At 37.4% G+C, this 23,252-nt stretch overlaps 4 protein-coding genes across 4 annotated transcripts; 3 read left to right on the top strand and 1 right to left on the bottom strand.

The window, feature by feature from the left end:
* Nucleotides 1-2,218: 2,218 nt before the first annotated feature.
* Nucleotides 2,219-5,184, bottom strand: LOC140778006 (F-box/kelch-repeat protein At1g22040-like). The gene is made up of 2 exons (XM_073122507.1): nucleotides 4,830-5,184; nucleotides 2,219-4,341 (listed from the first exon to the last, which is right to left on the bottom strand). Exon 2 carries the CDS (start codon nucleotides 4,198-4,200, stop codon nucleotides 2,764-2,766), a length of 1,437 nt encoding a protein of 478 aa, XP_072978608.1. The 5' UTR covers nucleotides 4,201-4,341; nucleotides 4,830-5,184; the 3' UTR covers nucleotides 2,219-2,763.
* A 1,858-nt stretch (nucleotides 5,185-7,042) lies between these two features.
* On the top strand, nucleotides 7,043-10,659 carry LOC140778007 (short-chain dehydrogenase RED1). Its single transcript, XM_073122508.1, has 3 exons — nucleotides 7,043-7,542; nucleotides 9,150-9,309; nucleotides 10,231-10,659. The coding sequence occupies exons 1-3, from the start codon at nucleotides 7,206-7,208 to the stop codon at nucleotides 10,565-10,567; spliced, it is 834 nt and encodes a 277-aa protein (XP_072978609.1). The 5' UTR covers nucleotides 7,043-7,205; the 3' UTR covers nucleotides 10,568-10,659.
* A 160-nt stretch (nucleotides 10,660-10,819) lies between these two features.
* LOC140778005 (uncharacterized) lies at nucleotides 10,820-15,319 on the top strand. The gene is made up of 8 exons (XM_073122506.1): nucleotides 10,820-11,143; nucleotides 11,279-11,451; nucleotides 12,498-12,745; nucleotides 13,165-13,323; nucleotides 13,410-13,566; nucleotides 13,704-13,846; nucleotides 14,000-14,035; nucleotides 14,379-15,319. Exons 2-8 carry the CDS (start codon nucleotides 11,376-11,378, stop codon nucleotides 15,174-15,176), a joined length of 1,617 nt encoding a protein of 538 aa, XP_072978607.1. The 5' UTR covers nucleotides 10,820-11,143; nucleotides 11,279-11,375; the 3' UTR covers nucleotides 15,177-15,319.
* Nucleotides 15,320-15,896: 577 nt separating this feature from the next.
* LOC140778953 (MICOS complex subunit MIC60, mitochondrial) lies at nucleotides 15,897-22,950 on the top strand. Its single transcript, XM_073123865.1, has 12 exons — nucleotides 15,897-16,152; nucleotides 16,337-16,400; nucleotides 16,755-17,429; nucleotides 17,723-17,857; nucleotides 17,970-18,122; nucleotides 18,630-18,707; nucleotides 20,535-20,627; nucleotides 20,723-20,842; nucleotides 21,004-21,081; nucleotides 21,199-21,378; nucleotides 22,289-22,390; nucleotides 22,508-22,950. Exons 1-12 carry the CDS (start codon nucleotides 16,142-16,144, stop codon nucleotides 22,736-22,738), a joined length of 1,920 nt encoding a protein of 639 aa, XP_072979966.1. The 5' UTR covers nucleotides 15,897-16,141; the 3' UTR covers nucleotides 22,739-22,950.
* Nucleotides 22,951-23,252: the final 302 nt, after the last annotated feature.

The following is a 23,252-nucleotide window of genomic DNA, read 5'->3' as shown; positions in this document are numbered from 1 at the left end:
CCTTTTGCAATGCTCTAAAATTTCTCTGCAATGCTAGTTGTGGTGGAGCATCCACCTCTAATTATCTCCATCTACAAAAGGAATAGAACAGCACAAACTTGTGTTTCAGAATCAAGAGGATTTGGTTATTCAGAGAGTATCTTGTTCCCATAATCCTTTGCACACTAATGAGCATAAGATGCTCAGGAGCAATACTAAATAAACACCCAGGTGTGTTAAAACATACACGCAGATGAAAATGTGTTGGGGATCTTAAGTACTTGCCCTTCGCAAAGCAACCAACATTAGAACACCACTTCAACAAGAACCACATTCTCCATATTTATATATATCATCCATCTCTCAAGAGAACTTGTAAAGTTACTCAAAAAGCAATAAAATAAAAGTACAGTGCCCTGCTCATCACCAACACTTAGAAATATATTACAAGGTTCTGTTGATTTCACATTATTCTTCTGGGAGAATTTTTGGGTTCTGAAGAGTTCCATGAAAGAATTCGATACCCACTTTTCCAAGACGATTCATATATCCAGTCCAGCAATTTTTGTGGTAGCCAGAGAACAGAAGTTAAATGGCTTGATCTCTAATACTTTTTTTTCTTTTCCTTTTCTACAAGTAGCAACTATACCTCAGTTAAAATTCCATCAGGGAAATTAAATGATGTACTGAAAAAAAAGAGATCACAAGTGACATAAAGTCATATATAGATCTGATATCCTGAAGAATCCTACTGAAGTTTTGGCTTCCCATCTGAACAGTATCTTTTCTTTCATTCCACAATCTCCAACAGATTATAGCAATTAACGTGCCCCATGCAAATCTAGATAGATTAGGAAATATTTATTTATTTTGCACCACGTACTCGACAAGTCAACTACAGAAGCAGGGTCAAAGCAAATATTTGTTCTCTTCTCCAACTCCTCTAGGATAGCTCTGGTTAAAAGGCTAGAAAGAAAATATTATGTGAAGATTCTATAAAAGAGTTACATAGGCACTTTGAATACCAGTCCAAAAAATTAATTTGAAAATCTTTCCTATGAAGTTTACTTAGGCGGCCAACAGATGAAGATCTTCATTTTAGATGGCAAGAATAATTTCCAACTTCCAAAACCAAACTTAGCTCCTCTAAAACTGGTAAAGTTTTAGATAGATTTTTGAGGGGAAAAAGACCTGACGAGGATAGGTACCAACTGATTGAGTTCTGGAATGCTGGAGATATCTACAGTAAATTAAGGGTATTAATGGGGGGACACTATTCTTCCCTACAGCAATCAGCAAGCCTTCTACTAAATCTGAGATTGGATATAATATCAGAACTGTGAGCAACTTCTAAGGAGAATTCCTTTTGAGAACATTTACTGTAAACATTTGGAAACAAGCATTGAAGAGATAAATCTCCCCTTTGGCCCTTCATCTGTTGTACCAAAGAGAGATCCATTTTTCTGAGCCAACAATGAGCCTACCTTGCATCATCTTACTGCTTCTAACACTTGTAGGTGTGAAAAAGTTGAAACAACACTATACCTGTAGAATATGCTGGTGAAATCTAAAGTCAGTACAAAAATATTCGCAAAGAAAATCTAATTTTAAGAGTCAATATCAGACAAATAATTCTAACAAGGTGAAACCCTTAATGAAACAAACTTCTTATCATTGTGCAGTAAGAAGACATTGTCAGCTTGTGACAATAAGTTTCTCACCTTCAGCAGATACATAAATAATGTTAAAGGCTAGATGTCCTTGCTTAGAGTCTGCACAAGATATGAAACTTCTACAATGTATTTAATTAACAAGGAAAGGTAAGCTTCTAGAACCCAAACAAGCTTTCACCATGTCAGGTTCTCCTGAGACAAACCTGAACAATACATGCAAGTATGCAACATCCCAATCACAAAATAAATCAAATGTGGCATTGGTTAGTTTCTGCCAATATTCAGTATCTGTCTCACCCAGCAAGTGGATAAAGATTTCTCAACTCATCCAACCAGCATAACAAATGGGTAGGGTAATTTGGTTAGGTCAAATTTGGGAGCCCTATTATATACAGAAATATAGGGACTCATCCAACGTAACATTCTGAACTTTGGATTATGATGATGATTTACAAGAATGACAAAGATTTGCATGTATTTCTAATATACTAGAGGAATCCACATGAGTCCTTTTCTCGAGACATGAGTTCTCAATGAAGACGCATCAAGCAAGAATAAAAGAACGACTTGATATATGTAAAGAAAGATGCAACTATATATTATTCTCACCAAAATAAAAGATTCAACTATATATGCACAAGCATAAAGGAGCTACAAGAGGGCAAATTCTATGACCTCTTCTTCAGCTGGTCGGAAGGATATACAGACTAAGAACTTGAATAATGCATTCTGAAAATGACAAAACAATATTTTCTCATGTACTGAGATAGGAAACTATATTCAGTATTGGAAACTAACTAAGCTGAATAGTTGCATTAGGCAAATCAGATGCTAGCACAGAGGCTTTATGAGATAACTGGTGCTTAGGCAGCTTGGAAAGCCACACAGCCTTTTCTTCTCTCCCGATATGTGCCTCGATCTGTCTAGCAATACCTCCATCCTGGACTGTTCATAATTTTCACCTACCCTGTGAGAAAAAAAAAACTGTGCATACAGGAACCATCAGAGATTGGCTGTATATCACCAGCTAGATCTCCAGAGGTTCCCTGCTCTTTAAGCAAAATGAGCTTCCATCAGAATAATACCAGTACCACAGTCTTGAACTTCAATGTTAAACATCAAGAACTTGACAGCTAACAAGTTCTGCTGCCCCAAAATTCTTAGCAGCAATGACCCTCCAGGCACCTGTTTCTTCTTCCATTATGGTGATGGGAGTTTCAGGGATACAGCTGACCGGAGAAGTTGAAGAAGATGAAAGGGAAGCCTCTCCGTGCCTCTGTAGGAGCGCTTGCAATATACTGATGTTATTGTTCAAATCTTTTGTAATAATATGGAGCTTCCCAAGAAAACCAGCAAGCAAATAAGGAGCCTCCGAATCAGTAAAATCATGAACTGGAACGCTTTGTACGACGACTTTCCACATATCCTGCTGACGATCATATTTCTTTATCTTACCACTGTCCAAAGAACTAGAAGGTTCCAAAGCATATAATTCTCCATTTACCACGACACCTAACTTTGTCCCTGCCTGCCTTGCAGGCCACCCATCACCCATACCAGTGGGCATTGCAGACCATGAATTTGTCTCGGGATCATAAATCTCTCCTCCAATATCAAAGAAAAATGGCCATGAATACAAGCTCTGAGGAACACATAATTTTTTCCCAAATGAAACCATTCCAGTTGCAATAGGCTTCAATACATCAGCTAAAAAAGCAGTTGGCAGCATATGTGCTCTCAGGAAAGGCATGACTGGCAACTGGGTCCACAGACCTGTTTCAGGATCAAATACTTCAGCAGAACTTAGAGGATTTAAGCCATTCCTACCCTTGCTGACTCCCCCAACAACATACAGCTTTTCATTTAACAGCCCTGTCTTACAGAAAGCTCGACCATAATTCATGGAACTCACTTCCTCCCACAGATTGAGACATGGGTTGTATCGCCAAACACAATTCAGGGCCATTGCTTTCGAAAAACCCCCTAGCACATAGAGACAGCCATCAACAGCTCCAACAGCACAGCCACAAAAAGGCATTTGATCCAAGCCATCCCTCCGCCAAAACCAGCCTCTCACAAAATCGGCAATTCTAACGCTAGAACCAACCACATTCCACATGCGCAACCCAGCGAAGCCCCTTTTATTAGACTCTTCTTCGTTGACTGCATATGGCATTGGTGGCAACCTTTGCCACTTTTCAGAGATAGGATCTAAGGCATGCCAATTAAGCTTGTTTGCTCCAACTTTTGTCAGTAAATACAGCCATTCTTCCGTCGTACCAAGTTCTCTTCTCAACTGGAGAAGTTCACGGCTAGTGATAGCAGCCTTCCAACTTCGGCTAACCATCTTCACATTCAAGTAGTAAATTCTAGGGAGTCTAGCGAGGATCTGCAGTGATATCTCATCTGGGAGAGTGGGAATTAGTCCTGGATATTCATCATAGTCACCCGATGACATTTTGTGCCTCTTGTTGGCATCAATTCGACCTGCTTCACGATAATCCTGAGCTTGATATCTATTATTGGGCAAGCTCAACAACGACCCCATAAAATTCCTCTATACTCTCACTATCTCTTGTAAACATAAGAAACTTGAACAACTGCAATCTGTGGAAATCTTCAAAAAATTCTACTTTGATTCATTTAAGGACTTCTAATCTTATAGAGGAGCAATCGGTTTAGCTTCCAACTGAATAGGCAAACAGAAACCATGAAGAATTTTATGAGACAACAAGATACCACACGATGTAGCATACACGTTGCTACTCGAGGCGTGATGCTCGATGGTGAAAAGAAGGGATAATCTTAAGAAAGAATTCTTAGTTTTGATCCCAAAAAAGATGTAAAATATTCAAGATTGAACTCAATTAGGAAGCAAAAAATCACATATTTATCCAAATTTTGAAGTGGTTCTCGGCTAACGAACCCCGACTAAAACACAGATATCAGGATCACCCTTTTGCACATATCAAGCATTTGTAAATTATATTAAAAAAAAACTCAGTAGCAAAAAGGAGCAAATAGCAGATCAAAATCCAAAGAAGATAATAATCGAAATGATCCCAACCATACGGGAGAAGCAAAATTTCGCAGCCAAACGAGAGAAAGGAACTATAAAAAAGGATAATTTCCTTCTAATATCGCGGACGGCTTCTAGTATGAAGAGAAAGAAATTACCTCCAACGATGGAGCTCTGAGGAAACTTTCGATTAGGGTTTTGATTTCTTTACCCTTCCTTCTCCCCTTTTCTCGTACGTCTGGACTCTCGAGGAAGTATGGATCGATCGCTCCGCTCCGAACAAATATGGTGATCTTAACCGAAGCTTACGGAGTCAATTAGCACTAAGATTTTCTTAAACTCTATCTACAAAAATAGCTTTTTCCGATTTATAAATAGAGTTTAAGATCTCGGAGTTAAGGATTAGGACGATGAGCTATCGGATGCACTCCAATATTGTCTACTAGATTTGGTTGATGGAGTCGATATTTACTAATTAGCAATGCAAATAAATTAGTTAAAATAAAGGATACAAACGGATTGACCTTTGGTTAGTTCGAGCATTCTATTGACTTGGTCGCTGGATTTAATAGCTTTAATTATATTTATTAAAATTTATATCCATCGATGCATGCATCTACTCGAATGGATTTGCTCACTCCGAATTATTAACGGAGAAAGAGTAGTTGGTCGGTGGAATGGAATAGATGTTGTCGAGTTATTTGACAGATAAAGATGTTACGTGTCGGTAATAATAAAATTATATTTTTGAAACTAAATATGCTCAATAATACAATGCATAATTTACCCATTCGATGCTTACAATAACTTATTCTTAAGTCTTTAATAACTTTATCCTTCTCCAAATGTCCCAATTTTCTAAGGAGAGATTCAACTTATCTATGGGCTCTAATATTTGATTAGCGCCTATTTGGCATAATTATTTATACCACGTTCAATTTAGGAATAAGAATAATTACAGAATAGATATTTATTTTTATTATAAAAATAATTATACTTATGTTCACTAGTATTTTAAATTAAAAATATAATAATTATTTTTTAATGTGATATAAATTTTAAAAAAAATTAAAATATAGTTTATAAAAAAGACATGTTCTCTCGTGCCCCTCTATTAGATCTAGGGGTGTAAACGAGCCGAGCCTGAGCGAGCCGACTCTAGCTCAGGCTCGGCTCGAAATTAGTTTCGAGCCTCACAATGTTGCTCAGGCTCGGCTCAGCTCAACCCGAGCCGAGCTCGAGCTGAGCCTAACCGAGCTCGAGCTCGATTAGAGGATAAGGCGGTGGCGACGTGGGCGGTTGCGACGTGGGCGGCGGCTTGCCGAAGGAGTCGGAGACGAATGGAGGAGGCCGACGACGGAGGAAGGTGTGGCGCCGTGGTGGTGGTTTGCCGTCGTTGCCGATGGAGACCGACGGGGAGGGAAGAATGAAGGTGATCGGGTGGATGAAGGTGAGAGTGAAGGTGAGGGTGGGGGAATTGATGATGGGGAAGGTGATGTGATGGGAAATGTGAAGTAATTAATGAGGGTGGGTAGGTGAGGGTGGGGTAGGTGAGGATGATGAATGTTGAGGTATGTTACGGGTGAGAATGAGTTAGTGAAGGACACGTGGCAATATTTCCTTATGCCACGTGTCCTTAGTCATAGGGACTCAGGCTATCGAGCCTATCGAGCGGCTCGATATTAATTTCGAGCCTATTATAATGGCTCGGGCTCGGCTCAGCTCTGATCGAGCCGAGCCGGACTCGAGCTTCACCCGAGCCGAGCCCAAGCCGAGCCCGAGCTGCTCGTCAAGCCTGACAGCCCTAATTAGATCAAAATCAAATTATATAAAAAATAATATATTAAATTATATGTGTGGGGGTTGGTGACGAGTTATTTTCTTTAGTTAAAATTTTTCTTTCAAATATAATTATAAAAAAATATTATTTAATATTAAATAACTTAAATTTAATTATTTAATGATAAACTTTAATTTAAATATAAGCCTATCTCTATCTGTTATTAAATTTTAATTTAAAATTAATCTTAAACTAATAAATATATATATATATATAAATAAATAATTAAAAAATAATCAAGAGATAAAGTTAAATTAAAATTTTATCAAGTTAATTTAAAAAGACATTAATACCCATCATGATATATACTTACTCTCAGTTAAAAATATAAATATTTTTTATTAAGATAATATAATTATTAAAAAATAATTTAAATATATTTTAAAAATAAATAGTGATATATTAAAGTAATATTTTTTTATTTTTTTTACATTATATCCTTAAATATCTTAACCTTTATATTTTCATAAGCATAAACAATTACCGTACGGAAGAATCTCTCGTAAAAGAAAGATATATCACCTCGCCATACTGAGTTCACACTTCACCGGTGCATCTTTCGCTCTTTCGAAAGACCCAAATCCCAGAAACGAAAAATCCGTCCATAAACCCTTCTGATTCATTTTTTCGTTAATATTCATGAAAAAAGATTCGATTTTTTTTTCTTGAATACCCTTCAAAGGAGGCACCTTCGATGGCAAGCAGAGACGAACCGGTGGTTTTGGTCACTGGGTGCTCGGAAGGCGGCATCGGCTACGCTCTCGCTCGAGCATTTGCCGCCCAGGGATGCGTCGTCGTCGCGACGAGTCGATCTCTGGGTTCCATGAAGAGCCTTGAGAACGATTCGAGATTTTTCCTCCAAGAACTCGATGTGACATCGGAGGAAACTGTAAAGAGATCCGTGGAGAACGCCTTGGCTAAGTTTGGTCGGATCGATGTGCTTGTGAATAACGCGGGCGTTCATTTGGTTGCTCCTCTTGCAGAGGTTCCGATGTCTTCAGTCGAGCGTGTGTTCGAGACAAATGTCTATGGTAATGTCCTGTTTCCCTAGATTTGGTAAAACAAAGGAAAGAAGATTCAAATTTGTTATCCTTTCTCGCACTTAGTGACTGTTGGTTTTCTTGGTCCATGTTGAATTTTTGATACTTTTGGGGTCTTATTTCATGTGAAGACCATTCTTTTGCCATCTGTATGCCCTGCGACTTGAAAGGATTTGCAGGCATATAAATCATCTAAATGTTTGACCAATTAGTTCTTAAGAGCTAATCTGCTGTCTGACAAAAAAGCAGAGGCTTCCAATTTTTTAGCTTAAGCCACCTTTTTATTGTCCTGCTCGATTTTAAGTCTGCTGAAGAGCGAAAGAAGTAAATTTCTGAATTCCATGTAGCATAGGAGGAAGAAGATGAGCCATTAAGGGTTCAATGCTCAAGTGTTTGTCCAAGCCAGAGAATGACTTGATAATAGAGGCTCGATAAGTTTGTTGTCGGCCATATCTAAATAGAAAATCTTTGTTCTCCATTATATTTATCTAATTGTAATTATTTCTGAGTTTCTAAGCTAACTTCTGTTTTCAGATATGTTGAACTACACCAACCAGATTGTCTGACTCTACTGAAAAGAATAACCTTTTGATTTCTTTGACATATCAGTCATCAAAGCTGTCTGCCCAGCTGCTTGACATATGCTGCTAATGATATCCATGAATGCTTGCAGTACAATATTTATGATTCCTCACTTATCATATATTTTAGGTTTAATTACACTTTGCTCCTGTATTTTAATTCGGCATCACTTTGCTCCTTGTACTATAAAAGTGTACAAATATTTTTCGAGACTTTTGAAAGTTACAACCCTTAGATGCGGTTAATAGATGGCCTAAATTTATCTTTTTATCACTCTGTTAATGGAGAAACTCATTTTTCTTCCCTTTTCATCCCATTTTCTTCCTTTTGTGTCTTGAAAAAACACTTGTTATGACAATATTGATATTTCAATTTCCTTTTAAAATCATAACAGATGGATTCTATTTTTACTTTAATGATCGCATATCTTTATCTCATATGAAGATGATAAGATTTAGTTCTCTTTTACCTCACGGTAGCTACTTCCTTTCTGCTATTACTTTCAATGATAATTTTAAGAGTTATTTATAAATCGTAGGTATCATATTTGTATATTTATGTTTTACTTTTTAGTTACAGAAAATCTAATTTGATGAAGTCGTTTTCTTTTGTATATAAAGTTATATAACAAGAGATAAATTTAGAAGTGTATATCTAACTGAAAAATGCTTAGAAAAAAGATGGCTTAGGAAAAAAGAGGGCAGCATAAGGAAGGAGATGAGGCCAAAATCAACTTTAGGAGCAAAAAAGGCATTTGCCATGTCTAAAAGTTATTTTTTTTTTGCTATTCATGAAGGTAATTTAGTCTATCTGAAAAAAAAATGTATTGTTCACGTGCTTGTCACGTGAGTTTTAACTTATGGAACGTTAACAGATGAGTTTAGTTGTAACTTTTCAAAAGTCTAAGGAAGTATTTATAGACTTTTATAGTACATCGAGGTAAAGTAATATTGAGTCAAAGTATAACAAAGCAAGTATAATTAAACCTATTACATTGACTACCAGTACCTATGCAGGCCCCATGAGGTTAATCCAAGCTGTTGTTCCACACATGATAGCGAGACGAAAGGGCAAGATTGTAAATGTGGGAAGTGTTGCTGCTCTGGCCCCTGGACCATGGGCGGGTGTTTACACGGCATCAAAAGCTGCTCTGCATGCCTTGACTGATACTATAAGGTTCATCAACTTTGTTTCCTTTTATGAAAATTTTATTGCTCAATGCTTGCATTCTTGTAGTGATCCATCATGCACAGTCGGCACTTGTAGTTGACCACCAGTTGAATCTTGTCTTATGACCATATATAAAAGGTGAACTTCACTTTATAGGTTATCTTGTTGGTATATTGAATCAAAATATCAATATCAATATCAATACCTATCTTGATAATAGTATTGAACTATATTGTGAAGGTCAGTGCCAGAATCATATCTATGTTTCTGCCAGATGCCTTATTGTAAGATTTATTACTGTAATAATCTATGCATGACAATGGAACATATTGTTATAGTGTGATATACATCTCTAAATGAGTATTTCATATTAAGGCTCTCTCAATGCTGTAATTGAGGATTATCTCTATGTTTCCATGTTCAAGATAAGTGGTTGTCTTGTTGGCGAAGCTACAATTAAATTAGATTGACCGATTTAGGTCTGTGGGAAGTTTCTTTCTGTGGAAAACTATATTGTAGCTCACTTTCTGACGGTACTCCTTTGGAAGAGGCTGTCATAACCTTCTGGTCTTCTAAAATATTGCTCAATAGATCAGACATTTTTTCATTTGTCATAATTGTAACATGATCTTCCTGTCTTTTCTGTTATTAAAATGGTTACTAGGAACAAAGTGATTCAGATAAAAGTTTATTTTGAAGCATAGTCGGTGAACTTGGTCGAATTTTTGTTTCTAGCTTGCACTCTGTCCCCAGTTCTACTACACTTATTTTTTCAGTTTCTGATGCTTATCTTTCATTAAGATGCCAAATTCATGTCAGATTAATCCTTGCTATCCAGGGAGTACTGCAACTTTGAATTCCATCCTTACAGTTGACAAATCATAGTATTTATATGAGTAATATGACAATCATTTCGATGCCTTGCAGATTGGAACTCCATTCTTTCAATATAAGTGTCATAAATGTGGTTCCAGGTGCCGTCAAGTCTAACTTAGGTAACACCTCGTTGGCCAACTACCACCGGATGGCTGAATGGAAGTTCTACAAGCCTTTTGAGGCTTCAATAAGATCAAGAACTAATATCTCTCAGGGACCCAGGTCTACTCCAGCAGAAGAGTTCGCAAAGAAGACTGTTGCCTTGGTTCTTAAGAAGAATCCACCAGCTTGGTTCTCTTATGGGCAACTTTCAACTATTCTAGCCATTCTTTATTACCTTCCGTTGGCTATCAGGGACTACTTTTATAGATTGGCACTGAAATTTTGAAGTTTTAGCATCAAAATGTTGAAGGGCATGTAACATCTTCTTCTTTGAGAATTTGACTGCTGCTAATTCAACTACTTGAATCTGTGGATTAATTTTTTGTTTCTTCTCTGGTCGCTATATTTTGAAGCAAAAATAACTGAGCAAAAGAATGACAGTGAATGACTTGTTGCAAGTACATACATATATATGACATTGGATGATGCAACTCATCTCACAGCAAAAAGGAAGCCCATTGTTCGTTTGGGAAAGAGGAAGATTGAAGAAGCCCTCGTATAGGTGTAGGTGATAGAGAGGGATCCAACGGGTCAGATTGTTTAGAGTTTTAAGTGATCAGAAGCCCAACAGGCCGTTTTGCATGTGAAACGAGGCCCAATGTTGACATATAGTCTATTTGCATCGTTTCCTGGTCCGGGAAACGTCGTTACGACTAAAGAGGGGAAAATTTGAGAGGACAAAGAGAAGAACCGCACGAACTACTTCCCACAAAAACCCTAGCTGCGATTTTCATTTGTCAATCCCACTTCTAGGGTTTAAAGATCTCGCGTACGCATCGATAATGACGGAGAGAGGTTCCAGGTTCGATTTATTGCCGTTATTCCTTAGGGTTTTCTTCCCCAAAGCTTCTTTCTTCAATCAAGATCTGTTTCTTTGAGATGTTTATCTTGTTTTATTATAGTATGAGCTAATTCGTTCTTATATTTCACATTTTAGGCCTTAAAGATTGGTTCTTTCTTGTCTCTAAGAGAGAATTTATTGTAATCGTGTGCTCTGGAGATCTGTCTTGGTGGAGGTGACGGAGAGGTGTGGGATGAATAGTGTTTTCAGTGAGCAGATACTGGCGGACAAGCTCTTGAAGCTCAACAGCACTCAGCAATGCATCGAGAGTATCCTTTTTGCAGAGCGTTTTGTATTATGTGGGGCCGATTCGAACATATGAAAGATGAAGATTGCAAAAAATCGTGATACACCTTTACTGAAATACCTCGACTTGCTTTTGGGTGCATGGCAGTTTGCAGTTTCTTGAGGTGAAAGATCACTGATTGTTGTTTGTTGTGGTGAAAACCAAAACATGAAATTTGGTAATAAGTTCTTACTGTATTTTTATTGTATGCAATGTAGGATTAGCATGATTATGCATTTTGAGCTTATCTTGGATGAATGCAATACCGGGTGCATAGTCAGAGATAATTCTTAATTGAGAGGCAATGTTTTTTTTCCCTCATAATTTAACAATGCATGGATTTGTTTTAATTCCATCTGGAGCAAAAACAAGTAATTTTCTTCTGTAGTTTCTTTCAATTTTATTTGACCATTCTATTTTAGTATTTCTCTTTACCATTAGTTTGTGTGTTGATATAACTTTGTCACATCTTCAGTCTGTTGCAATTACCTTTGTAATACTAATATGTAGACTCTTGCCTTTGTGGAGTTGCATGAAGCCACGAACCAGCGAATTCTTGCCAAAGAATGTATTTTATTTACTTAGAATCTCAACATGAAACCTGATATTGCTTAGCATTTGGTAGATTTTGACTAAATGATTTAGGCACCATTCTGTTGTTTAATTTTGAAATGCCATTTAGTGTGAATTATTGAATCATACAACCCATGAGAACTATGCCTTGCCACACAGCACTGTTTGAAGGTATATCATTTGGAAATGAGAGAGACAGAAGCTAATTGAGTGCAGTAGAAAAGAAAAAGGCATTTTGAAGTTTCTAATGAAAAGAGCTTGATTTTCGGAAGTATGCTATGAGGTACTTGGAATCTATAGTTTTTGTCTGGCTTGAGGAATTCAATAAAAATTTATGTATTGTCATATTTGTATTTGGTGCATTTTCAAGCATGCAGCGTAAGTATGTCAGTTATTATTAGGAGGGCAGTTATCTCTGGCATTAAGAATGTCACCTTAACTTTCCTTGTATCATAGCTCTGTCACATTGGTGCATTTTTCACCGGAAGAATGCAGAACAGGTCGTTCAAACATGGGAAAAGCAGTTTCATAGTCTGCCAAAGGAACGAAAGATTCCATTTCTGTATCTTGCAAATGACATCTTACAGAACAGCAGGCGCAATGGTATGGAATTTGTAGGTGAGTTTTGGAAGGTTCTTCCAGCTGCACTTAAGGATGTCATTGAAAATGGAGACGATCATGGAAAGAACGTGGTCTCTCGATTGGTGAGTCCATTTTACATTTGGAAGGTATCTGAATTAAATTGATTGATGTAATTTTTTTTTCTGATGATTAAAAATCATGCATTATGTTATTTGTGTCTCACCGTTCCATTTGATCTTTGACATCTTTTCATGCACTTATAGATAATCAATTGCATCTTTCATAAATGTTACTATTTCCCTCTGTTGTTAGTGCGCTAGAATTGGCTAGTCTGCAGCTATGCTATTCATTTGATGAGATTTATGATCTATGCACCTATATGACTCTCAACCGTCTTATGGAGATGAGTAACTTTGCACTTACTACATGAGATAGTCGAGAGTCATTGATACGAGCATTGCTTAGCGATGAATTTTGTACCAGATTGATTTGTATGTGTATTGTTATATATCATGGGACTAGAGTTTGTCGGATGGTGTAGGTTGATATATGGGAAGAAAGGAGAGTTTTTGGATCACGTGCACGGGGCCTTAAAGATTTGATGCTTGGGAATGAGCCTCTACCTACACTGGAATTGAATAGAAAGCGCTCACGTAGTTCTGTTAAAATTGTTAGAAGAGATTCACGTTCAATAAGAATTGTGAGTCACTTGGTCCTTTGTTCCTTCCTTCAACTCAACAAGTCTGATGATGATTGATCAAATGAATTGCCCCCTTCTTAAACCAGAAATTGTCTATTGGAGGAACAGCAGAGAAAATTGTGTCTGCGTTCCATACTGTTCTTAGCGAAAGCACCAATGAGGATTCAGACTTGGACAAATGCAAGGATGCTGTTCATCATGTTGGGAAAATGGAGAAGGATGTCGAAAGTGCCTGTAGGCAAGGTGATTTCAGTAGTTATCCTTCATCTTGCTTATTCGTCCTGAGGGCTTTCCTAGTGATTGTTATATGTGCTGGATGTTTCATTCTGCACTGCAAGAAATTGTCTGAATTCTTTTTTTCTTTTTTTTTCGCTTTTCAGCTGAGGACCCACGAAGGGAGACCCTGGGAAATGAGTTAGAGGAGGAGGAGGCCACTCTGAAACAGTGCATTGAAAAGCTTAAAGTAGTTGAAGCAAACAGAGCAACCCTTGTGTTGCAGTTGAAGGAAGCATTACAAGAACAGGTTCTAGTTTATAAATTTATGGTTTCATTAGCCACACATGTTTCAGGTTTTGAATATTTGCATACCTATGAATAGGGATTTGCTTCATATCATCCATTTAGAATTTTAATTATGGATGTGCATGGAGTTCTTCTTACTCGTTGAGTTCTTCAGGAATCTGAACTGGAGAAGGTTCGCACTCAATTACAGGTATGATGCTCAAACATTTTGAAGAAGAAATGACATACTAGCATATTTTATTCATAACAAGCACAATTTTATTGTATCTATAGTGTAGATCATATGATTAGTGTAACAATGTTACACCACCAATGATTGGTGCAAGGTACCTTTGGTAGATTTTGATTTTGTACCTCGTTTTGATTCCACAGGATTTTGTGCTTTTCTTTCCAAGAAGTTAGGATTAAGTTTTCCCTTTTTAGGCAAACACCATTCGGGAGAGGGGAGATCAATTATTTTCATTACAATTGCTATTGCACAAATTTGGTTGACCCTCTGCTTACTTTGTATTGATTATTGTATTGAATGGCAGCTTGCCCAGGCAATGGTAGAGGAAGCTACCAACATGCGAAGACGGTTGAATAATGAACCAGTTGTGGCTACCAACATGCCCAAACAAGGGTCAAATGGTCCAGCAACGAAGCCTCTGAAGAAGTCTGCTGCTGCCATTGCTGCAGAAGTTGCTGATAGGCTTGCAGCATCGACACATTCTCAACAGATCATGACCTCAGTCCTTTCCACCTTTGCGGCGCAGGAAGCCAAGAATGCCAGCTTGACTGGCACCACCAATTCATCCAATTCTGTCTCAGAAGCCCCACCAGATAGGAGGACAAAAGTTGAACAGCCCTTGCCTAATGCTGCTACCACCACCTTTCTTCCTGTTCAACCTATTGTTGTTTCAACATCACATCAGCCTCAAGCAGTATTGGTGCAGCAAGCTCGTATACAAAACCCAGCTTCAACACCCCAACCTCAATACAATCTCTACCAAGGTCCAGCGCAGCAGTACCTGCAGCCATCTGGAGGCGTAATGATCGGTGTGCCTTACACTTACAGTGCCCTACCGCCACCTCCGCCTCCACCTCCTCCACAGATGATGAACCTAGCGAGACCAGGACCTTTGACACAGCAACAGCAACCTATGGCTCTAATTCAGCAGCCACCACCACCACCTCCACCACTGGCTATGAATCAGCAACAAATGCCAGTAAATCAGCAACTAATGCCAATAAATCAGCAGCAACCACAGTTTACCCTTCAGCAGCCTGCTCCACCCAGTTATAGGCCCCTGCAACCACCTGGGATGGCCTTTTACCATCCTCAAACATAATGACCTAATGCTTGCTAATTAACCCCTCCTCTTGTATTTTGACATAGTTTTGAATTGTCATAGCTCATTTGTTGTACCCGGCGATGTACTGGATTAGGGGTTTCCTTTGGTGAGCTCAATTGAAAGATGAACATTGCCCTGATGACAGACTAGTATGAAAAGAAAGAATGCCGAAAGTATCTACCTTTACTCTGAATCATACAATTGAACTGGAGATGATCTTAAACTCTAACCCGAAGCAAAGAAGTGGGTCGCGATAACAAATACCACATTGTCGATTCTTCTGTTATATGAGTTGGTAAACTCGTTGGGTCTCTATGATCTCGAGCATCACGTTAGTTGTCCGAATCATTGACATACTCGCAACTTGATCTCTTTTTTCTTGTGTGGACGTGTCAACAACAGGGAGAGGAATATTGAATTAAAAAGAAGAATACAATTTAAAGGAAACCTTCCTTTTCTTTTTCTTAGCGAATTAATTCCTTTTCTTAGTGAACTAATTCCTTTTCTCTAATGCTCTTTCAAAAGCTTGACCTGTTTAGCAATAAAAACTCGAGTAGAAGATGAATTTCTTTTCATCTCTCTGTTTGAACTACTGAGGAGTTTCTCTAGAAAAAGGAAATAGGGGATTATTTATTTAAAGGGAAAAAGAGAACGTTCTCCAGAAATTTACTATTTTCTCTCTAAGTACTTACCATTTGTACGGATGAATCAAGAGCCGTCCAACGGAAACTTGCATTTTTTCTGTGTCGCATGATTCGCGTATCCTTCTATTTTCTCTTCCTGTCATTTCCTCACTGTTTTTATTTTGGCGAAGCTTACTGTTAATCTCGCTCTCCCCTATCTCCGGTGGCGGGAGAGTGAGAAAAGATCGATCGAGACGAGGCAAAGAGGAGCGATCAAACCCTAGAAATCCCAAAGCTCTTTGGATTCCAAAAGAATTCGTTACCCAACAGCTCCCGACGATGTTTCGCAGGTGTGCTCATTGATCCTTTCTACTTAGGGTTTGCAATCTATGATTTATGTTCTTCTACTTTCCGATTCTCTTCGAGACTCGCTTGATCGCTTCACATGGAAAACCTAATTGTTTCCGTATCTTTTTGTTTCTGTTAGAAAGTTAGGTTGGCTGTAGTTATTAATGTCTTCTGCTGATGCTGCAGGTGCATTAGGGATCTATCCTTGGAGCGGTCCTTTAGGAGAATACCTCATCCAATCAGAAAGCAGGTATCTATGAGCTCCTCGTCCTTGTTCTTTTTGTGAGAGGGATCTCCGTACTGTTGGTAAATTAAGTTAGTAGTTAGAATCACTGTTAGGATTTCTGGTATAGAATAGCTGTTGATTGTATCATGCTGTTACCGTGATGTAGATTTTGCATCTGTGACTATGAGGCAACCATGATAGTGTAGAAAGGAAAATTAGTAGCCTAGTTTCTGTTTGAAGGTCCACTGAAGGAAATGCTGCTAGTCATTTTATTATGTGTTCTCGGATTTCTTAATACATGTGTTTCTTATTTCCTTTCTCTTGTTTTGTTAACCAATTGGTATAAAACTGATTTTAACAAATAATATCATCATAAAGCAGATGCCTTTCTTCCTTTCATCAAGAAATGAATTCTCAAACGATTCTCAGCGCAATTCATCTCAAAGAACTGCCCCTGCGGAAGAAGCTTCTCATTCAGGGAATTACATCTCAAAGATTTTTCTTGGTAGTGCAGTTGTGGGTGCAGCTGCTATGGCAGCTTACCAGGCTGGATATATAAACCTTCAAGTTAAGGACGGAAAATCCTCTGTTACTGTCAGTAGTGATCAAGCTGTTGTAAAAGAGCCAGAAAATCTGGGAAGTTCTGCTCAAGAAGGAGCTGTTACAATTGACAAACAACCAAGCACATTGGAGACAGATACTACATCCATCGATAGTGGCAAACCACATCCTCCTACAGATATTGAAATAAAAAAGGAAGTTGCTTCGGAGATAGCACCTGCAGAAGAGGAACCAGTTCCTGTGAAAGAACATGAACCGGAAGATCTCACTAAGGAGACTTTTCCAGTCCCTGATGACCAAAAGGTCGATTCTAAACTATCACTTGAAAATAGCTCAGAAATGGACAGAAACGAGCCTAATGTGGAAGAAAAAATGCTGGCTGAAACATCTAATGAACAAAGTGTAGCAGCTGATGATTCTATTATTGCTTCTGAGCAATCTCATGCAAAAGAAGTTTCCTCTTACCACAATAATATGATGGAGATGCCAAAGGTTTCACCTAGCTTCTTTTTTGGATACATTTTATCATGATTCCCGATTAGTTCTTACTTGAAAAATTGTTTAACCAGTTATTTTCTTGGCAATGTATTTTTGCTCCTGGTTTATTAAAAAAACAGTCACTTAATAAAGAGACTAAGAGTCTAAAACCATATAATAACTATTTTCATTTCACTAGTAATTTTCAGTAACATAATCTCATAGTATCAAATTTTCATCTTTCAGTGGTTCCTGAACATCACTTGCTTTTGCTTTCTGAACTGATTAAATTACCTTATCCCCTGTAGGAAACACTAGATACTGAAAGAACAGCGGACAAGTCCCTCTCTGAGTCATACACTCTGCAAGATGAAGAATCCCCTGATCTTCCCAGAAAAGGAGAGAGTGCTGATCTGTTAGCAGCCTCTTCTAGTAACAAAGAGGTTATTGATGGCAGAAACTTTTAAAAGACTGTTATTTCCTTTTTTGATACTTTATACGATGTTTCCTTTTGCTTCTTAGTAACTTTTTCTTTCTTTGTATTGGAAAATGAAGGCTTCAGTAACCACAAGAGAAAATCCAACTGATAAAGGACCCTCTAATGATGGAAAGTATATACTTGATCTTATTGAAGCTATACACGCAGCTGAAAGAAAGCAAGCTGAATCAGATGCTTATATATTTTCTGAAGAGAAAAGGAAGCTCAAGGTTTGTCCTGTTTTGTAACTCAGAACATCTATTTTACGTGTTGATTTTTGTTTCTTATGCATGAAAGGCTGACATGTTGCTGTTGCCATTTTTATTGAATAAAGTTTCTTGTTAGCAATTGGAACCTGTATATAGTTAAATCTCCATCTTCTGCAGCATTCAATAGGAAAATAATTCCAGGTGGAGTGGCTTGCTTCTTCACCACTTTCATTTGTTTGGGTGGAGAACTAGAGATATTCCTTTTCAGTTCAAATGCCTAAACATTTTGCGACTGACTAAGAAATAGAAGAAAATGGCAATAAAATTGGATCCTTCATATGGAAATGATGGCAATAGATTGCATTACCAGGATAGACTAAGCCACCTCTATCACATTGCACAGAAAATTCCTTGGATGATGACAATTAAAATCTAGAGCATGTTGGTGATATTAACTATTGAACCATTTATACGAGACTATGCTGTAAGGCAGCTCATTGTTCTTTTGTTTTATATTATCCTCTTCAGGAGAAATACGAAAAGGAACTGAAGGATGCAAGAGCTAGGGAACTTATGTATGCCGAAGAGGCTGCAATTCTGGATAAGGTTCAAAAAAGACATTCCTTTTCTTGTAAATATATTGATGTCGTTCATTTTTATTGATTTTTAATAGTTTCCGTTACTTTTGACATGTTGATTATATAGACATAAAGTTGGTTAGTGTCTTTAAATTAAGTACTTCTCTGTTTGTTTCATAGTAAATCTTTTAGTTTTTCTTGTTTATGCTTCTACATTGACGATCATTTAGAAGTTATTTTTATCTTTGTTGGTTGATGGTATTTCATAATATATCTTTTCTTTCCACCTCTATAATTGTTATCCAGAGAATTGTCCATTTGGTATGGTTAGTGGAACTACTTTTCTTTCTGGGAGTTTTTCTTGATTTATTATCTAGGTAGATAATGATAGTTACTTGTTTTTGCGTAAAATTACAGTTACACATCTCACTTTATGACAACTTTATATTAGTCCTCACTTGCAATTAAATCTTTTGAGCACTTCAATGTACTAACTCTTATTACATGTCAGAAACATAGATATTAATTTCTCTTTCTTTTGGTGAATGATGTAATTTGGCTGGTTAAAGACTTCCTTTCTCTTAGATTTAATGATAAACTGAGACTTGTATTTGATGAAATTCTCTTTTTTCCTTTTTGTGGAGAAGAATGGGACTGAAAAACAGTCATGCAAAATAAAAGAATCTACAGTAATAGAGTCAATGGGTAGATGACAGTGAGGTTGATGCTCGGATGTTTTGTCCACTTCTTTTACAATGTAAAGAGGTATGTTGTTATAGCCTCTTATAGTGTAACCTAGATAGCTCAGGCCCCATCTATTTGATTAGACCATATTGGAAGCCATGTGAACCTCTGTTCAAAGCTTGCAAGTTCAATTTTTAATGACATCTTCAAAGATCGATTTTGAAGTGTAGTAAGTTTGGGTAATCTATACCGTACAGTTGGTTGACAAAGGAAAGGAGTTGAAGGCAGTAATCAAATTGAAGATATAGGGAGAGGGAGAGGCTTCCAGTTAGCACCACTGTGAGCGGTTTGAAGCGACAGTTATGAAGGAATGGAGATTTGAAGTAGGATTCACTTTAAGATTGGGGATATTTATGTACATTATACTTGACACCACATTCAGCATTTCTGGAGGGGCATTGTGAGGTGGGTGATTGATCTGGAGAAAATGCCAGGGTTATATTGGTATCCATTAGGTAAGCTTGTGATGTGGGCCTGCTTAACTATGAGACAACTGGTTGAATAGATAGGTAAGTCAGCCATACTGTTCTGGGCGTCCCATGTCCCATGCAGAAGGGCTTTCACTCAATGGATCAATGTTATTCCAGAGGATATGCTAATGATTCCAAGGAGCTCTTCTCTATACTTTACACCATTTGATCTGGTTCTGGTCTGATGTTGGTTTCTTGAATATTGATCTCATCCAATTTGATTCCTAGTTTGAAAACAACTGGATAATGCAAACTAGCCACAGCTTTTGGAAGTTCTTGTTGTGCTAAGGTTGCTTCTTCTTGATTCTATTAAATGGTCTTTGGCTAATGACAATACCTTCCTAGGATCATGGGCATGATTTTTTATTTTTCAATGTGACCAGTCCAACTTGTGGTTTGATATCCTTCTTTTTTTTCTCTTGCTTCTTCCTCAATAACAAGAACTTTGTTGAATCTAACTAGAAGGCTTGAGTCTTATTCAGATAGGAAGGTGTTTAATTAGAGAATAAAATATTTAATTGATTTAGAGCCTTCTTTTGGGTGAAATATGTTCGAAACAATATAACTCATATTAGGCAATAGGTTGATTTAGAAACAGACACTTTCAAAGTTTAAAATATTCATCGTTGGTTGTATTTCAGGAGCTGAAGAAAGAGAAAGTAAAGTCTGCTAGTACAATCAAGACCCTTCAAGAAAAAGCTGAGCAGAATCTTCGGGAGGAATTGCAACGTAAGGTGTGTGCTTCTGTATTCTGCATGCTAGCAATTCATTGGCCTATTTGTTGTATGTCATAATTAAGGCAAACATCTCTATCCTTTCCTTCCTGTAGGATGAGGAAATTGATGCACGACTTGAGAAAGTTCAAGAATTGGCAAAAGCTGAATTGGCTGCAGCCATTGCAAAGGAGAAAGCATCCCAGATCGAAAAAATTGCTGAAGCAAACCTCAATGTATGAGTTTTCTGTCATGAGTGGCACCTGCACCTGTTTATACTTTATACTCTATCACCGTCTTTTGTATTATGCACATACATTATTGTGTGGCAATTGCCAATTATTGCTAAAATAGATAACTTCCTTATGGTGATTTTAAGTGGTTTGGTCCTTTCTAGATAAATGCCTTGTGCATGGCATTCTACGCAAGATCTGAAGAAGCCAGCCAGAGTCATTCTGTTCACAAGCTTGCATTGGTGAGTTGTGTAATCTCTTATAGCTTAATTTGCATGTATATAATTGAAGTTTAGACAATACGATGATTTATATCTGGCTATTTCAGTGCTGATAAAATTTGTACATTGATCTTTCAGGGGACACTTGCCTTGGAGGAAGCTCTGTCAAAAGGGCTACCAGTTCAAGCAGAAGTAGATTCATTGTGTAAGTTTCTTGAAGGTATTGATAAAGATTCACTCTTAGAGTTGGCACTTTCATCCCTTCCAAAAGAAGTATTAAACCATGGAACTGATACTCAAATGCAGCTGAATCAAAAGGCAAGTCTGGACTACAGCTTTATTTCCGTGAATCTTGGGTTGTTATTTTTATGGTAGTGTGTCTATTATTCAACTTAACCTTGCAATAAATACTTTGGTTCACATTAGCGGTGTTTGGATATAGTTTAACTCCGAAGCCTTAGTAGCTACCTCATTTTTCAAACTTGAATAAGGTAGCTTAAACAAGAATAGGAAAATATGGTGTTTGATTATAAACTGGTTTAGTCGTGATTACACATAATATGCCAATTAAAAGTAGTGAATTTAAGAAATTTTATGTAAAATGACTAAAATACCTTTTATAATGGATAGAGGAGAGAGAGGAGAGAGATTAAAATGATGGTTGACTTAAGTGATGTCTTTTAAGGGCAAAATGATAATTGAATTTTGTTGATAAACATAAATAAATTAGATGGAAGAGGAGAGGAGAGGAGAGAGAATAATAGGTTTAAGTAGGTCACCCTAAACCCATTTTATCTTAAACTAGTATCTTAATACTAAACTAATTTGGTGCTCACTAAATCGGTTTAAACTTTAAAAATAAATCTAAATTACACCGAAATGCAGCCATAATTAATTGCTTATTAATGCTTGGGTACTTCTTATTCATTTACATGTAGTTTCTTCTTGTAGTATTTTTTTAAGAAGTTTTTGTTGGTTAGCATGTATGCATCAGTCTACGTCCCATATGTATAGGAAAAGGGTCATCTTCTTATCTCTATCAAATAACAGTGATAGTAGTAATACTTGCACAATAACAAAAGGGTCATCTTCTTATCTCTATCAAATAACAGTGATAGTAGTAATACTTGCACAATAACAAGAGGAGTTTTGTGTTACGTTGTACTTGACAAGTAACACATACTTTAGCCTCAAAATCTTGTTAAAAATTACACTTCTACTATTGCAGTTCAATTCCTTGAAGGGAACCCTGAGGCATTTTAGCCTTATACCGGCTGGTGGTGGTGGCATCCTAGCTCATGCTGTAGCTCACGTTGCTTCTTCCATAAAGGTAATTGAGATATAACTACAAATAGGATTTCTTGATACTTGTCCATTTATACTCTTTTCATCTGGTTGATTGGTTTGGTAATATGATTATCTAATTTCTTTTTCCATAATTGTTCAGATGAAAGAGGATCAATCTGGAGATAGCATTGAATCTGTCATTACCAGAGTTGAAAATCTTTTGGTAGATGGGAAATTGGCAGAGGCGGCGGATGCCTTAGAAGGAGGGGTACGTGGAAGTGAAGCAGAGAAAGTTGTCGTAGATTGGGTGAGGCAGGCAAGGACTCGTGCAATAGCAGATCAAACACTTTCTCTTCTTCAATCATACGCCACATCAATTACATTCACTTGATTTATATGCATCCTCAAAGTTGTTCGTTCTTCTGGATAGGCAGATGACAATTTACATCTCCAAGGCCAACAGATCATCTTGATTCATGTACTAAATACGCAGCACTTGCGGTATCCTCTTGAGTAACCCATTTGGTGTTGAGGAAGCATTTTGAACTTTCTGTCTCCCTCGTTGAGCTAATAAAATTTTGAGGCCCTTGGGCACTTTTTGCTCATGTTAGTATATTTTATTTGGTTGGAAACGATGAGCTGGTATCCTAAAATATGTCAATATAAGCTTTCGGAATATCCAACACATGAATGAATGGCGATATTCATCTAACACATGCTTGCAATGAAATGGCATCCAAATATTTATGTAGACATGTGAACTCACTTCCTCTGATCTGCATTCCTTTGTCGTTCGCACTTCTTATTTGTGAAGTGTTCAAGCCATATTAGGAAGCTGTCATTTTCTTTTTGTTCTTAATGACTTTGGCAATGTTTTCTTTTGGTCATTTGATCAGTTAGCAAAC

Source organism: Typha angustifolia, chromosome 15 (assembly GCF_048772165.1).
Source record: "Typha angustifolia cultivar Huaian chromosome 15, ASM4877216v1, whole genome shotgun sequence".
Taxonomy (NCBI): domain Eukaryota; kingdom Viridiplantae; phylum Streptophyta; class Magnoliopsida; order Poales; family Typhaceae; genus Typha; species Typha angustifolia.
This window is presented reverse-complemented; position numbering and strand designations above follow the sequence as displayed.

Bases quoted from the DNA above. Each gene is read 5' to 3' on its own strand.
- LOC140778006 (XM_073122507.1), bottom strand. From the start codon at position 4,200: ATGGGGTCGTTGTTGAGCTTGCCCAATAATAGATATCAAGCTCAGGAT.
- LOC140778007 (XM_073122508.1), top strand. From the start codon at position 7,206: ATGGCAAGCAGAGACGAACCGGTGGTTTTGGTCACTGGGTGCTCGGAA. The intron at 7,543-9,149 runs GTAATGTCCTGT...GTACCTATGCAG, and splicing joins GTTCGAGACAAATGTCTATG to GCCCCATGAGGTTAATCCAA. The intron at 9,310-10,230 runs GTTCATCAACTT...GATGCCTTGCAG, and splicing joins GCCTTGACTGATACTATAAG to ATTGGAACTCCATTCTTTCA.
- LOC140778005 (XM_073122506.1), top strand. From the start codon at position 11,376: ATGAATAGTGTTTTCAGTGAGCAGATACTGGCGGACAAGCTCTTGAAG. The intron at 13,324-13,409 runs GTGAGTCACTTG...TTCTTAAACCAG, and splicing joins ATTCACGTTCAATAAGAATT to AAATTGTCTATTGGAGGAAC. The intron at 13,847-13,999 runs GTTCTAGTTTAT...TGAGTTCTTCAG, and splicing joins AGGAAGCATTACAAGAACAG to GAATCTGAACTGGAGAAGGT.
- LOC140778953 (XM_073123865.1), top strand. The intron at 17,430-17,722 runs GTTTCACCTAGC...TATCCCCTGTAG, and splicing joins ATATGATGGAGATGCCAAAG to GAAACACTAGATACTGAAAG. The intron at 21,379-22,288 runs GCAAGTCTGGAC...CTACTATTGCAG, and splicing joins AAATGCAGCTGAATCAAAAG to TTCAATTCCTTGAAGGGAAC.